Source organism: Xyrauchen texanus, chromosome 50 (genome assembly GCF_025860055.1).
Source record: "Xyrauchen texanus isolate HMW12.3.18 chromosome 50, RBS_HiC_50CHRs, whole genome shotgun sequence".
NCBI lineage: Eukaryota > Metazoa > Chordata > Actinopteri > Cypriniformes > Catostomidae > Xyrauchen > Xyrauchen texanus.
The window spans coordinates 20,356,370-20,374,396 of record NC_068325.1 but is presented as its reverse complement, the minus strand read 5'-3'; the positions used below and the strand labels follow the sequence as shown (position 1 = coordinate 20,374,396).

The window sequence follows — 18,027 nt, the reverse complement described above, 5'->3', positions numbered from 1 at the left end:
GGAACGTCTGCGCTGGGTTTTGCGCACAGCCATTTTACAATACTGCTATTGCTGTTGCTAACTTTAAAACTAGCGGGTTGATGTCCAGTATCGGGTCGGCTCGCTTGGAACCACGACCGAGGTGGTACTAAAAAGTACCAGGTACCAGGTACTATCCACTGTGGAATACCCCCAAAAAGCGAGCAGAGATAAGTCAAGCTGTACCGTACAGTGGAAAAGCCCCTTTAGGTGTCTTTAACTATATACGAGCATTGAAATACGTACAATAGAGTGTAGCTATTGTGTAACTACATATTTACATGTGCAACTACTGTGGTTGAGGTACAGGTAGGTTTAGGAGTAGGGGTACAGTTTAGGGTTTAGGTTGAGGGTTGGGGAAGGTTTATAGTGCTGTAATATGTACCCGCTCTTTGTCCTTGAACACAGACAATAGAATTTGACGAAGGTGCGGGAGCTGTTCTGAGGATCCAGCCTCTCCGTGCGCCTCGAGACGAGAACATCTACGAGTGTGTGGCGGAAAACAGCGAAGGAGAAATCAATGTCCAAGCTAAGCTGTCAATCATTAGAGGTAAGACATTAGAGCTTGTTTTCCCTGTCCATCTGCAATGTTTATTTGATTAAAAATATCATGAATTGATCGCTGAGGGTTTTTTATTGTTATATATTGAAATATAGCCTTGAACCCAAATATACTTGTGCAATGTTTTGATTGCGTCCGTATGGTCTCGCGGTCAACAGTGTATGCTTTGAAAGGCTGAATTCTGGACTGTGCTTGAGATGGAATCGCGTGTGGGAAAATGAAGTATACTTTAACCTTTAAGCTTGAAGCTGATTAGTTCGTTGTGTGTGAACATTAAAAGATGACATGCTTATTTGTAGGCAACGTCAAGTCAACATTGTCTAGATACAATATTGTTCACATTGAGTGTAAACATGATGTTAGCCTGCTGTGTGCCCAGTTAATTACACCGTAAGCCTTTAGCATAACCAGTGCTTTGTTGGAGTGTCACTGTACCTGCCTGTAGATGTAATTAGTGTCATGTAAATGACAACAAAGCTTGATTACTCTTTCAGGTATAGTATGAAGTTACCTTGGAGATTTGCTGCATTTCCAACTGTGCAAGTTTCTTGCTAAAGTCCTGCAGAGATATTGAGTGGAATGCTAACGATTGTTGCGAAGTGATGAAGTAGCACAAAATCTACAAGTCCACAAAAGCTCAAGAGAACAAATATTTGCAATAGTTGTAGCTGTAAAATTGCAACCAAGTGTGGAAACCTTTTAACTTTTTTTTTCTATGCTACAGACTTCCTTGCAATTCCCTTTCAGACCCTAGTTGTTTCAAGATGGTAATCCTTGTTCTGGGAAAAGACTTGAGCGATTTGTATGTGGCATTCATACATTTTTGATTTGGAGTCCCAAAAGCAAGCCAACCCTAATCTCGGTGGCAGCAAATGCGAATCTCGCAAGAGTATCGGGTATCCCTCGGTCAGCCTGGAAATATCATTCAATATTTAATTCAATATGTCATTGTGTTTTTCAGGCTTGAAAAGTCGTGGAAATGTATTAAACGACTATCCATTTTTCTTGTTATGCTCTGCTTGAAGATATTTTATCGACTGGCTATTGCTCTTGTGTAGAGTAAAATAAAGTCAAATCTGTGATAAAATCGTACTTTTCAGTCGGCACCTCTCAATTAATTGGACGAACTGCTTCACAAATTGGTCTAAATGATTCGTGATTGGTAAAATCAGTCCAAATGATTAATTCAGAATGTTCTGATTTTGTATTATTTATAGAAGTCCTTATTCTTTAATCACAAACAACTGGAAATTTCAAGGAAATTGATTGGTCAAAAAGTGTAGGAACCCTTGAAGAATAGCAGACTAGTCCAGCTTTCAGCATTCTCTGGTTTAGTTTGTGCTTGACCCCAACACCCAGTTGCACTGTCACAGAAGGTCTAAATCCATCCTGGCCAATAGCTGGAACCTCTGCTTTCTTCAACAATGAGTTATTCGTTTGTTCCCTGCACGCTGAGGTCTAACCATCTGCCTTGTCACTGGAGCAGGCAGCGTGCAGGCTTCTTCCTGGGCCTAAATCCAAGCCGAGGGTGTTTGTAGGCTGCCCAGTTTTGCATGAAAATCCAGGCTTTGGCAAGACCCATGTGGTTCAGGAGGAACCCAGGCGGTAGCACTTGGGAAAAAAAACTGTGGCACCCCCGTTGCCCACTCATTCCCATCTGCTATGGTCTTGCATTTACCTAACCTTATCTGAAGAGCAAGCACCATATACACTCATACACATCTGAACACATATGTCAACTGTGTATGCATGCTCCAATAGGACAACACCGGGTCTCCTAGAATTCATGTGCCGTCATCAGTCAAAATCATTTAGAACATCTACCATCACAGTCACATCACAGTGGGAACAGCACTTTCATTTTTTGCCCCTGCTCAAGGCTTTGCCATCAGCTGCAAATTTCAGAAGCTGGTGACTTCATTAAGTACCCAGTCACCTTGCTGCCTCACAGGTGTGTCCACCCGCCTGTGGCGGAGAAACACAGGAAGGCTTTGCTGTAAATCTGCCTGTGCTCTTTCCATGGGCTTAGGTTTGTTTTTAGCCGCCTTCTGGCTGCCCACAAGAGCAGTGAGCTGAATGCTTAAGATGTGCCATCTGCTTTCCACTGTGTCGCAGGGTCCGCTGAGAGTCCTTGGAGGAGTCTCGCAGAAATGCGAGGCAAGAAACATGCACTCGACACCGACTCTTAGACTCTGCTCAAGGCTGTGGCACTGCAGACGTCAATGGGAGTAGAATCGTAAGCGTGATTTCAAATCGAGATTTCATTAATGATTATTTTAGTACTTTTGAGCAGTGCTTGGTTTAACCCAATTACAAAAGAATTAGTTACAGTTACTGAATGAATGGTTTGGTCAGTTAACAGTCTTTTTGTACTGTTGAGCAATGTTGGGTGCAGTGCAAATACAAGGTAATAAGTTACTGTAATCACATTTAACGTCTAAATTCTGATCCTGGTTTAAACCGTTTCTTGGCAGTTTCGTCCACCACCAACCAAGCTAACACTTCATTGAGTCCAACGGCAACAGCAGCCCAGGTTTTGCCATCTGCTACTTACTAGGTGTCAGACACATACACACTCACACTTTTTTTTCCACTTTTAGGTGTATCTGACCTTAGCTTGCTCCTGGTCATGCTGAGAAAATGATCTCGGGTTCATGGTGTTGGCCTACAAAAAGACCACCCAGCCATGGGTTTGGCAATGAACTACGCAAATCCAAAGGTGTGAGACCACCTTCCTGAAATGTTAGCCCTGTTCCAAAAGCTAGTGAGCTGTCTACCTAGACAGCATTTTAAGGCATCATAGATGCATTTCTCCATTCCAAAAGTCAAATTCTAATGGGCCATTCGCACCAGACACGTTTTTGTATCTGCATTTGATCAATGTAAACATGTTTTTCCAGCATCTCACATGGTCCACCACATTTTTAGACGCTATGAAGAGTTAAAAACACCTTTAACTTTTAAATATGTGAATCGAGACACCTGTTTTTTTTTTTGTTGTTTTTTTTTTTTTTTTCGTTTATTGCGTTGAGTCTAGACTAGGCTAAGGCAGGATTGCATATATATTTTGCCGAAAGTGCACATTCAGAATGCATTGCACCAAACAAGATGGTGAACAAAGTGAGTGAAATGTTAATTTATGATAATGTGTAATTGCATCATATACTGAAAAGTATTGAATAAAGTTAGTTCACAATTTGACTAATACTTCTTTGTGCAATTTAAGTTGAGGCTATTTAGAGGATTGAGTTTTTAGCTTAGTAATAATTAAAAGGATTTTTCAAATTGAATAGTAAAGGGACTAATTTTTAATAATAATAATAATAATAATAATTCCTTACATTTATATAACATATTTCTAGGCACTCAAAGCTCTTTACATAGTATAGGGAGAATCTCCTCAACCACCACCAGTGTGCAGCATCCACCTGGACGATGCAACGGCAGCCATAGTATGCCAGAGAGGAGAGAGTAGAGTTATACAGCCAATTAATGGATGGGGATTATTAGGAGGCCATGATTGAGAAGGGCTAATGGGGGGGAATGTGGCCAGGACACCAGGGTTACACCCCTACTCTTTATGAGAAGTGCCCTGGGATTTTTAATGACCTCAGAGAGTCAGGACCTCAGTTAAACATCTCATCCGAAAGACGGTGCCTTTTTACAGGATAGTGTTCCCGTCACTATACTGGGGCATTAGGACCCACACAGACCACAGTGTGAACACCCCCTTCTCCTGTGCGATTCACAGAATGTGCACTACTTCTGTTGCATTCAGAGATGCTGCCTATGAATAACACTCCAAATCATTCACTTACAAGGATCCATTGAGTTAGGATGCTTTCTTAGAAGGTAACAGCCTATGTAGCAAGTAGACACAAGGCAGCTCGCCAAGTTTTGGAACAGAGCTCTATATATCACAGATATGATTATTTCTCTCACTTTCACTTCTCTAACATCATCCTTCAGTTCTTGGTGTGTGTGTGTGTGTGTGTGTGTGTGTGTGTGTGTGTGTGTGTGTGTGTGTGTGTGTGTGTGTGTGTGTGTGTGTGTGTGTGTGTGTGTGAGACACAGTGACCCCGACTCCTTCAAACTCTGGGTACAGGAAACTCATTAGTACAGCAGAGCGTCAGAGAGGACGATCTCGCCACAGCCCGTACCCGTTTGATCAGTCGCTTCTAATTGGCTGATACCCTGCAGGACGAAGTGCGTTTGTTCTGCCGCGCCTTGCACAGTTTTAATTGGACTGCTCTGACCCCGGTGCTCGCCTCAGAACCCCTTTTTTTAGCCATTTCTTTAATCACCATTTTCGTACTACCATTTCCAAATTCATCCCTGTCTCTATTGTCTCACTCAAGCACAGTTTGAGCAATCATAATGTCACTTTATCTCTCTCTGCGTCTGGTTTGAAGTGTCTTTTTCTCTGATCAGAGGAGAGGGGATGCTCTGCGTTTTGTGGAGCCACACAGTCCAGTGACTAATTTTTTCTGAAATCTCATCTCGCACATTTCTCTGGCTCGTGGATTTCTGCCGTGCAGACAATCAGCCCTCTCCCCACCAATGATCCCTCTAGGCTGGGTGCCTCGGCAAACGCGCACTTCTGATGTCGCCCCCACACAGTCGGAAGAATTCTGGCTATACTGAAAAATGGAATCCATCAATTTGCACGTTCATTGAGTTTTTGCAGTATGGAACAGAAAGTGTGTGAAATGCAACACTGTAGTCATTCGGGAGAGGATTCATTTGCGGACACTCCATCCATCCATCCATCCATCCATCCATCCATCCATCCATCCATCCATCCATCCATCCATCCATCCATCCATCCATCCATCCATCCATCCATCCATCCATCCATCCATCCATCCATCCATCCATCCATCCATCCATCCATCCATCCATCCATCCATCCATCCATGATCAACCCTGCGGGTTTGTGTGTATTAGTGCCGCTGATGTGTTCTTAAAGCCACGACGTGAGTGATTTGGTGGAAAAGAGAATGGCTGATCACCATTCCCGCTGTTCTCAGGTGGAAATAACTACGTCCAGCAGAGAAAAGTGCATTATAAAACAATAGAGTGCCAGAGGCCATAGACAGAGTCTGCTTCTTTCATAGTATGTGACTACAATTGACACACAATGGAAGAATAATGCTTAAGGTGAGGTGAAGTTCGGCTACAGTATCAGTTCGTTACGTTTAAAGGAATGCTTCACCCAAACATGATTTCTTCTGTGGAATGCAAAATAAGCCATTTTGAAAATTGTCTGAAGATGTGTAGTCTCAAAAAGGAAGCGCAATCATCATAAAAGTGGTCACTGAATCTGTCCTATAGGTATGTGGGAGGGACAGACCAAAATGTACAAAAGAAATCAGCTTTGAAATGCCATGAGGGAGAGTAAATATTCACAGAATTGTATTTTTACTCTTTGAAATTTCCTCTTGCGGTACGCCTCAGATGACCCATGAATAAGGGTCTGGTCCCTCATTTCCTGCCCACATAATGATTAATGATAGTTGTTCTCCTATAAATATCAGCTAAACCTGAGAATTATGCAAACCGCCTGGGTGATGTTATGCCTGAGCAGATGCAGATATACAGGAGAACACCTGCAAACTGTTTTCTGGTCAGTGTGACCCATCTTTAATGGCCAACAAATCCAGGGCCTTTCTTTCTCCTTTTCTTTTGATTCTTTCCTCATCATCTGTTCAAATAATCTTAGTCTATGGCTGATCTCTGCTCTGTCTATATGAGCCAGTAATTAGCAGTGGTTTGTGTTAACAGGGCACATAAATTTGGGTTGAGTCTCAGAGAAATGGCTTGTCTGATCAATACAGCGCAGGGCTCCATGGTCGACCAAATATAATTTATTGCGACTATAATTTAAAAGCTAGTCGCCATTGGCGACAGTCGGGTTGTGTGCGTTCATATGCGGTTTCATCAGATATCATATTGTGAGTTATTGAATACATCTATAGAGCGCACACCAGTGTGTCTCGTGATGCTTTTCGCCTGCTCCGATTCTGAGGAACTCGCTGCACCGCAACAACAAACCCAGCACAGGAGAGTCGATCACCAAATGACTCTTTTGAACCAGATCTTTTTCATGAATAACCTGAAAGGGTTTGAACTGAGTCACTTTCTCGAATCAGCTGCCAGTGAACTCACAACTGGGAGCACAGACATTTCAGTATAAGTGTCCCATGTGTATTTTGGGCTTCTTTATAATGAAAAGGCCTGTATTGTGCACCACGTTTGTTCTTCTGGTAATTATTGATTGGGATTGGAGTGGCACAATAAACAGCATCTGGGATTTCATTCAATTTGCACTCTTGTTGTCTCTGTGTCTGGGCCATCTGGTAAGAGTAAAAGACTAATGCAATATTGTAAAACAGTTTATATACTAATGTATATATGGGTAGTTGACAAATGGCCAAGAAAAAGTACTTTTTTTGGAAAACATAACTTTTTAAGAAAAAATACATATATTTATGGAGTATGAAAACTGTAGTTTCAGAAAATAGTAGTGGTCACTCATTTTGTCAATGACTTCACATATTTTTTTCACGTTTTCACTCAACAGTACTGTAAATGTGTCCTATGGTGTGACATTTAAAAAGTACTAAGAAATTATATTCAATAACATAAAAAAAAAATACTTGAGAGAATTGTTCACATTATTCAAACTTTTTTTATTAAAGTGCTATTTATTTTACATGAAAGTACTAATTAGAATAATTTTCACCATGAATAGATGAACTTGATAAACTTTTCCCTACAAATGTCAATAAAACTTTTTCGCCAACCTTACAAAACTGTTTGAAATTGTACCCATATAAGAGGAGATATTATTGTAACTCCCCTAATGCCAAACTTAACTCTTTTTTTAAAAGATATTTTAAAATAAGTATATTTTTCTGTTGTTTTATGTTTGTCACACCATAGGACAAAACGTCACACCAAAGGACAAAGATAGTCATTGCATAATGAGTCAGCATATATAGTGTTTATTGTAACAATTATAAAGGAGGACATTTGTTTTTATTTTTCAGCAATATAAACTGTGCAAAACATATCACACCAAAAGTAACTTTGATACTTATAGATCCATCAATAAGAAAGCATTGATGCTTATAATATCTTATTATAGGTAGTGATTTAACATATATCTAATTTATTTCTCCTCTCAGTCTTCGTGCACGAGTGTGTTTGGCTGTTTTGAGTAGTGATTTAACATACACTCACCTAAAGGATTATTAGGAACACATACTAATACTGTGTTTGACCCCCTTTCGCCTTCAGAACTGCCTTAATTCTACGTGGCATTGATTCAACAATGTGCTGAAAGCATTCTTTAGAAATGTTGGCCCATATTGATAGGATAGCGTCTTGCAGTTGATGGAGATTTGTGGGATGCACATCCAGGGCACGAAGCTCCTGTTCCACCACATCCCAAAGATGCTCTATTGGGTTGAGATCTGGTGACTGTGGGGGCCATTTTAGTACAGTGAACTCATTGTCATGTTCAAGAAACCAATTTGAAATGATTCGAGCTTTGTGACATGGTGCATTATCCTGCTGGAAGTAGCCATCAGAGGATGGGTACATGGTGGCCATAAAGGGATGGACATGGTCAGAAACAATGCTCAGGTAGGCCGTGGCATTTAAACGATGCCCAATTGGCACTAAGGGGCCTAAAGTGTGCCAAGAAAACATCCCCCACACCATTACACCACCACCACCAGCCTGCACAGTGGTAACAAGGCATGATGGATCCATGTTCTCATTCTGTTTACGCCAAATTGTGAATGTGAATGTCTCAACAGAAATCGAGACTCATCAGACCAGGCAACATTTTTCCAGTCTTCAACTGTCCAATTTTGGTGAGCTCTTGCAAATTGTAGCCTCTTTTTCCTATTTGTAGTGGAGATGAGTGGTACCCGGTGGGGTCTTCTGCTGTTGTAGCCCATCCGCCTCAAGGTTGTGCGTGTTGTGGCTTCACAAATGCTTTGCTGCATACCTCGGTTGTAACGAGTGGTTATTTCAGGCAAAGTTGCTCTTCTATCAGCTTGAATCAGTCGGCCCATTCTCCTCTGTCCTCTAGCATCAACAAGGCATTTTCAGCCCACAGGACTGCCGCATACTGGATGTTTTTCCTTTTCACACCATTCTTTTTAAACCCTAGAAATGGTTGTGCGTGAAAATCCCAGTAACTGAGCAGATTGTGAAATACTCAGACCGGCCCGTCTGGCACCAACAACCATGCCACGCTCAAAATTGCTTAAATCACCTTTCTTTCCCATTCTGACATTCAGTTTGGAGTTCAGGAGATTGTCTTGACCAGGACCACACCCCTAAATGCATTGAAGCAACTGCCATGTGATTGGTTGATTAGATAATTGCATTAATGAGAAATTGAACAGGTGTTCCTAATAATCCTTTAGGTGAGTGTATGTTATCTGTTTGAAATAATGATAGAATATAGATTAATGTATCAACAGAGAAATTAATGTAATGGATACTTAATTATGAACTCATGACCTACTGTGTTTTCCCTACAAATGTAACCACTTATTAATTTCTTATAAAACACAATATAGTTTATTATTCTGTAATAACAAGCTTATTATGTAATATTGTTGAACCTGAACCTCACACAGGTCTATTCTGATACTGAATAATAAGCAGTCATTCAGTCACTCAGCAAGATCCCTGAATTATTTTAAGATGTATATGGCAACATTTCAGTTTGATTTACTTTCTCCATTGTTCTCTTAGGATCGCATCCTTTCTCTGTGGATCCTTTTAATTCAGCTCCCTATACTGTCTGGTCCTCTCTTTTGCACTCATCTCTCCCTCAGTTCTTTCTGTTCTAAAAAGTTAAGTAGCATTATAAGTAGTAGCACTGTATTTATGTACTTTATATTTGTTTATAGTTGTTACATTATACATTATAGTTGTTTTAGTAACACAAAAAATGGCAATAAACATTCAAATGTAAGTCATTATTGAATTTAAAATCATCAAAACTGGTCAAAAAAGAATGAAAAGTATGTTAACAAACTTTATCTATTTGTTTTAATAGCTTCTTAAGGAGGTCTTGTCCTATTGTGTGACATCTGTGTCCTTTGGTGTGACAGGCCAAAGTGTCACACCAAAGGACATTTGAGCTTTTATGGCATGTTAATAACCATGCTAATGCTAGCTGAACTGTCATTAGCAATTTTCATGATACATTTGCATAATATTATATAGTCCTGCTTTTAAAAATACAAATTTGAATTAAAAAAATTAATTTAGGGGTGTCACACCAAAGGACAACAAAACTTAACAACTTCAGTGGTCTGAAAACATAGTTAAATATTTGAACAATTCTGAGAGAAATACTTACCATGTGCACTGCTCATGGGCTTCATAGGGGTATTCAGTCACATGACCTTGAATGGTTTCTTTCAAACAAATGTAGTTGTCCGTGATATTGCCCAACTTAATATCAGGTTATTGCATAACACCAAAGGACATTTTTTTCTGTGACAAACTTTATGAAATTCCTACACTTTAAAAAATGTATGTATAGGAAAAGTGATGACCACTTGGTGAAATAGACACTTGCACAATTATGCCAGGAGTGTCCATTAAGATTTTTAAACATTGTTTTCTTTATTTATAAAAGTTAATATTTATGAAATAATTTTGTCTACCGTCACACCATAGGACGATTTTGAGATTTGGCTCAAAGTTATAAAAAAATTAAAAATAACTCTGATATTAAAACAACAAATTCATGTAAAACAAGAAAATGTTTAACCATTTACAGTATTCTAAATGATGAAAATGTGAAATCATTTATTTTTTTTCTTCTGTGACGGTGAAAAAGCCACGTCACGTCAACTACCCATATATATATATATATGAGATCAAGCTTTTGACACTCAGGACAATTGAGGGACTTTTTCACAAGGTGCAAACATCCATTGATGCTCAAGAAGACAACACTACTATATGCATACTATACTTTATGTAAATATCTGTAATGCAGATCGTGTCAGCTATCTTCCTTTTCTCCTGCTTTATATCTTGTTTCTGAACAGCCATCTAAATTGAGCAATTGTGTGATTTGGTGACTAAAATCAGCCATTTGGCTCCTTAATGTTTCAGTTTAGGTGCCAATGGCTACTATGTCATTCTTTTAGTCTGGAGCCCTGCCGCGGAGGTGGGGATACTGCCTCTGTTGGCTAGCTGTTCTATTATGTCATTGTTGTTTGCATGGTTGACTGCACGACTAGTGTGTTTTGGAGCAGCTTTAGGTCTTCCAAACTCTCTCAGTCTTTGTGGTTAAGGGGCAATGCTTAAGCTGGTTACAGTTCACCACACCCCAAATGGATTAATCATGGGTGTAATTAGCGGTTATAAATTACTTAGTAGAAGCACCCTTGGTGATGGACCTAGAGTTGATTCCAATGGCAGTTTACCTCTAGGAAGGTTGTACTGGTTTGGAATAACATGAGGGTGAATTATCTCTTTACTGAAGGGGTTACTAAGACAAAAACGGTTGGGTGAGGGTTAGTGTCAGGGTTAAGGTTTGTTTGGAAAACACTGGACCAGAAGGTAATGCGTTTACCTTTGCAGACCCGTGATGAGAATAATATAAGGAAATATAAATAATAATAAGAGGAAAAGGAGCTACGAATGATGGAAGTAATAATGGAAGTAATAATGAAGATCAGAGGTAAAAGACAGAGAAATAACTCTCTACAGGAAAGGAGTTTGATTAGATTTGATCTGGGCTGGAGTTAAACGCGTACCCAGCTGTATTTGCCCAGCATCCGCCTCTCATAAACAAGGCAATTCCCATCCTTGTATCCTCAGATTGTCCCCTTTGCATAATGCATTTGTTTAGCAGCGTTAAGATCTAGCAAAATGTATGGACTCTGTCACTGGCGTATTTGTGCAATCCATTATCACAGAATCCCATTTTGAAGTAAGAGACAGTCGTGTAGTATTTGATGTCTATTTACACTTATCAGCCACAACATTAAAACCACCTGCCAAATACTGTGTAGGTCCCCCTTGTGCCGCCCAGACAGCGCCAACCCGCATCTCAGAACAGCATTGAGAGATGATATTCTTCAGCACAATTGTACAGAGCGGTTATCTGAGTTACTGTAGACTTTATCAGTTCAAACCAATCTGACCATTCTCTGTTGACCTCTCTCATCAACAAGGTGTTTCCATCCACAGAACTGTCGCTCACTGGATGTTTCTTGTTTTTGGAACCATTTGGAGTAAATTCTAGAGACTGTTGTGTGTGAACATCCCAGAAATACTCAAACCAGCCCATCTGGCACCAACAATCATGCCATGCGATTATCTAATCAGCCAATCATGTGGCAGCAGTGCATAAAATCATGCAGATACAGGTCAGGAGCTTCAGTTAATGTTCACATCAACCCTCAGAATGGAGAAAAAAATTTGATTTCAGCAAATTGGACCGTGGCATGACTGTTGGACCGTGGCATGACTGTTGGACCGTGGCATGATTGTTGGACCGTGGCATGATTGTTGGACAATGGCATGATTGTTGGTGCCAGACGGGCTGGTTTGAGCTTTTCTGGGATGTTCACACACAACAGTCTCTAAAATTTACTCCAAATGGTTCCAAAAACAAAAAGTGGCAGTTCTGTGGACGGAAATGTCTTGTTGATGAGAGAGGTCAACAGAGAATGGTTTGAACTGATAAAGACTACGGTAACTCAGATAACCGCTCTGTACAATCGTGCTGAGAAGAATAGTGTCTCTGAATGCTATTCTGAGATGTGGGATAGCACTGTTATGGCGGCACGAGGGGGACTACACAATATTAGGCAGGTGGTTTTAATGTTGTGGCTGATAAGTGTATATTTCCTCCCTGCTTTGGGTCTTGTCTGCAGTCTCAATCCATGGGCTGAGGAGAAATGTTGTGCTGTGTTGTTGCAAACAACTCTTGTTTACTACCTCGGCTAATGACGTTATGCCTCACACTTTCAGTTTTTTTTATAAGGCAATAATTGACAGCCGCGTAAAACATTGCAAGCTAGTGTGACATTAAACTTCACATTCGGCATTGTTTGATCCCTTCGCAGTACCGTCAATCTGGCAGGAAGCAACATACAGTTTTTGTGATTATTTATTGTCACATTCTTCACGCTAGGTGTCTGGGGTTGCTTAAGGGAGCGCCTTAAGGAATACGAATCAGAAGTGAGAGATGTCACTCACAGAATATCTTTCAAGCGGCTGTCACAAGGTTTTTGTTCCACCGGGGCTAGTTTCAGTCAGACTCTTGTCTTTTACTTGGCAGTGCAGGAGCGGAGTAATCACACCACTCCAACACTAATCAGGGTTTTCCATTTCCCAGTCTTAAGAAAATCTTTGCATACAGTTGTAAAAGTGTTGATGATGATATGATTGTTAGATTTTTTTTAAAGGCTGCTCACCTGGAAGAGCAAAGAGTGACATGTTAGCTACCTTTTGATTTTATTTCCATATGTGCAAGGTTTTATCACGTTTACTTGACGCGTGCGTGTCTTTTTAAAATCCCTTCCTTGCTCCAGGCAATTTACAAAACTCGGCTGAGCGAGCGTGGGGGATTGAGAGAAGCCAAACAGGAACTGTGAATTCTCACACAGCACACGCTTCGTCTCTGAAAGAAGCGCTCAGAGGAAATTTGCAGAGACAAGTTTATGGTACTCCACTCCTTTGATCCTCCAAACCTGTAGAGCAGTAATCAAGCCTGACTGGTCTGGGGAGCGGGACTCTTAAATAAGGGACTTGAACCCCAAGTTTCACCCTTGAATTGTGTAATGCCTTCTCTAGAAGGGTGACTCTGTCCCCTCTTCTTCATCTTCCTCGCCGCCACCTTCCTCTTTATATTATTCTGGTTCCTCTTCTTTTTCTTCCTCCTTTTCTTCTTTCTTCTCCCTCTATATCATTCTCTTTACTTTCTCCACTTCTTCTTAATCTTCTTCCTCTTTGTCCTATTCTTCTGCTTCCTCCGCCTACTTGTTTCTTCCTCATCTTCTTTGTTCTTCTACTACATCATCTTCTTTTTCTTCTTCCTCCTCTTCTTTTTTCTCTTTCTGCTTATTCTTCTCCTCTTTCTTCTGCTTCCTTATTTCCTTCTTCTGACATCTATTCTTTTTCATTTTCATCCTCCTCTTCTTCTTGTGCTTCTTAATCTTCCGCATTCATATTCTTCTGCTTCTTCCTCCTATTTGTTCTTCTTCATGTTTTATACTTTATGATGTTTCCATTCTTCCTCATGCTCTTCTTCTTCCTTGTCGGCTTTTTTCTCTTCTTCCTTTCCTCTGTTTCACCTTCTTTTCCTTCTATTCTTCTTCCTCTTTCTTCTCCTCCTCTTCCTTCCTTTTGTCTTCTTCCTCTTCTGTTTTTTCTTCCTCCTCCCTTTCCTGATTATTCTGCTCCTTCTTCCTCCTCTTCTTTTCCCCTTCATCTGCTTCTTGCACTTTTCTTCCTCTTATCCTTCCTTTTCCTTCTCTGCTTCATCTTCTGAGGTCAGGGTTACAGCTCTGAGAGCTAAAATAAGAGATTGATAATGTGTTTCATTTGAGATTTGAATTGAGTGACCGAATCCATAGAGGTCCCTAGTTATGAATAAACAAGAGCAGGGCAAAGCAGAAAATCTTTCTTTTTCCCTACTAGTCCTAAACTAGATGTCTCCTAAAGACTTTACACACTTAGGTGATTGGAGTCGGATCAACAGTGGCCTGGCAATGCAATATTTTAGCGAATCAAAAGGTGTCATGATACGATAAAAAGTCCTCATGGTGGCGTAGTGACTTGCCTCAATCTGGGGGGTGGAGGACAAACCTCAGTTGCCTCCGCGTCTGAGACTGTCAATCCGCGCATCTGATCATGTGGCTTGTTGAGCGCGTTAACGCGGTGATGTGTCGAGGCTTCACGCTATTCTCCGCAGCATCCACACACAACTCACCACACGCCCCACAGAGAGCGAGAACCACATTATAATGACCACGAGGAGGTTACTGCATGTAACTCTACCCTCCCTAGCAACCGGGCCAATTTGGTTGCTGAGGAGACCCGGCTGGAGTCACTCAGCACGCCCTGAATTCAAACTCGCGACTCCAGGTGTGATAGTCAGCGTCTTTACCACTGATCTACCCAGACAGTAATTGAGTCTTTTTTTTACCTTATATTCTGTATGAGTTAAATATTGCAATATTCAAAATATGTACCCCCCTCACCCAAACTCTATTACGTGTGGTGTATACCAACATGGTGCAGGAACCCATGAGAACATCTTGGCTGGTTACTTGATTACTGAGCTTCCGTGTTGGAACGCTGCCTGATAGAGGCAGGACTGAACTAGATTCAGCAGCAGCTGTAAATATTTAAAGGACAGTCGTCTTGTGGCCTTAAAGGATATTTTGCACGCGAAGTTGTACAGGCCTAGACCTCTGCCTTGACTGGTATTCACTTTCTTATGCAGTATTGGCACTCAGCCATGCAAAATGTGCATCTGGTCTCAAGAATTTTTTTTGCTCCCCCCATGAACTTTGGAAACAGTACTCATCGGGTGCTTGGGCAAAGCGGTGCCACCTGGTTTGCTCATTGCCTTAGGACGTCAGCTTCCAATGCTGGTGGAAAACGAACTGCACCCACTGCATGGATTCTTATGTAAAGAAGTCAGCCAGATCAGTCCAACGGTTATTTTTACACCGTGCTCTATCGGTCTTTTAGTGCTTTCATAGTTTTTGGTTGCCATGATCCATTTGGCATCTGTCATTCACTCACACTATATGGAGAGTGGTCTGGATAGTCTTTAGAAATGCACCTTTTGGGTTCAGAATGACATTAGGGTGACACAATTTTCATACTGGTTGAACTATCCATTCAAATGTGTATAATGCTCTTATTCTATTCATATACTCTGTGCTTTTTGCTCACATCACACCTCTGTGAATTCCAGCTCTCTGCCCAAGCTGCATTTGCAGTTAATGGCAATAATAAAAATGGCTCAATAGAGACGTTTTTCCATTTACCCCAAAAAGCATCCAATTGGGCCATTTAGTCTTTGGGAATAGCTCAACCTGTAATTAGATGCGTAATTGTACTCGGCTAAAAGCAGAATACAGTGTCATATTTAATTTGTGCAATTTCGCACTATTGTTTGGTCATCAGTTTGTATTGCCAGTTAACCATTTTTTCTGTGGTGCACTTCTGCAGCTGCTTTTGTTGTTGTTGTTGTTTGCATTTGTGGGCTAAATGGTTGTTTTATAAAGTATACTTTTGATTTGCTTAGCAGAATGTACAGTTCTAGATAGCCATAGATCTGTGCATTAGTATATTAAAGGTCTGCAGTTTTTAATCTATGCAAAGAACTTGTGAACCTTGAATTGCTAATGAAGGTGATTGAAGCTGAAGACGACAGGAAATGGTTCCAGGAATGGAAATGGCCTCATTGACTTTGTCCTCTGCTTGTCTGAGCATTTGTAGCTGCCTAATGGTTTCACCTCGTCTCCTGTAGCTCGCCCCGTCTCCCCCTCGGGCCACTCTGGGAACTAGTAAAGTGCAATGAGGAAATAAATAAACACAAGAACGCTGTTTTCCTTCTCTCGGGCAGGAGATTGGACGGCACTGTCTAATGCTATTACCTTGCTGTTCTCAGGACTTCATCCAATGTACAGGAGTCAGTGTATGATACGGGACTGTTCTCCCAAAAATGACATTTCTAACAATATTTGCGTATCCTGCAATGTGACGAATCATTGAGTCAGTGAGTTGAATATGATACTTTAATGGGGCTTTTTTTTGTCATTTTGGAGCTTGAGAGTTCTGGTCTCCATTCACTTTCCTTATAAGGAAAAGAGCATCCATGATATTCTTCAAAAAAATGTCTTTCTTTTTTTGTTCCATGGAAGAAAGTCATACATCTTGAGGGTGAGTAAATATTGACTGAATTAATTTTTAGGTGAACTGGTTCTAAGTCTGTAAGGAAGAGTCCCTGGTCACGGTGTGCAGCCAGGGCTTTCATATTCGGCTGCCCCGTCACATCAAAAGTGTAGTGTCAGCATGCACTCCTGCACAAGCGACAGCAACATGAGTAATCTAATTATGGACTGAACGTGGGTAGAGTCAGGGCTTCAGAATGGACGTAAAACCACATAATGCCCCATTAAAAAGCATGAATTACATTTCAACCTCTCCAGCTGCACTATCACAGCCCAGCTTCTGCCGATGGCACCATGACTATTGGTATGCACCTAACGGCATGCCTCATGCTCCCCACGGGATCAAGGGCTCCGTCTCTGAGATTTCCAGATTTCCATTGGAGAAAAAGTTCTTTAAACCGGACACCAGCCTGGGAATGTGGAATAGAAGGCTTTGGTGGGAACTGTAAATCATATGTAATTTAGGAGTCCAGGCAGCCGTGTTTGTTAAGTTGCCCAAGTCGAAGACTTGAACCTCGTTTGGCTCTGGCATGATCAAGTTTTAAAGGGATTGTTCACCCAAAAATGACATTTCTTTCATTTAATCAAACCTGTATGACTATGTTTCTTCTGTGGAACACAAAAGGAGATTTTAGGCAGAATGTTAGCGTCTGTCACCATTCACTTTCATGACATCTTTTTTTCATGCAATGGAAATGAATGGTGACTGGGTCAATGACGTGACATGCTTTTTTTTGGCCAGATCTATTAAATTATATACATACATATACACATACATATATACATATATACACATATATACATACACACATATATACATACACATATACATTCATATTTACATATACATATACACACATATATACATACACACATATATACATACACATATACATTCATATTTACATATACATATACACACATATACATTAATATATACATACACATATACACACATATATACATATATACATACACATATACACACATATATACATACACATATACACACATATATACATACACATATACACACATATATACATACACATATAGATATACACACATATATACATACACATATACACACATATATACATACACATATACACACATATATACATACACATATAGATATACACACATATATACATACACATATACACACATATATACATACACATATACACACATATATACATACACACATATATACATACACATATACATTCATATTTACATATACATATACACACATATATACATACACACATATACATTAATATATACATACACATATACACACATATATACATATATACATACACATATACACACATATATACATACACATATACACACATATATACATACACATATAGATATACACACATATATACATACACATATACACACATATATACATACACATATATACATACACATATAGATATACACACATATATACATACACATATA

At 40.1% G+C, this 18,027-nt stretch overlaps 1 protein-coding gene across 7 annotated transcripts in view; it reads left to right on the top strand.

Moving 5' to 3' along the window:
- Positions 1-18,027, top strand: part of LOC127641023 (receptor-type tyrosine-protein phosphatase S-like) — a 266,090-nt gene that overhangs the window by 130,975 nt on the left and 117,088 nt on the right. For all 7 annotated transcript variants that reach the window (XM_052123760.1, XM_052123758.1, XM_052123757.1 and 4 more), the window contains one exon: positions 427-568. In XM_052123760.1, coding sequence (XP_051979720.1) covers positions 427-568 — 142 coding nt within the window. The remainder of the gene's footprint in view (positions 1-426; positions 569-18,027) is intronic.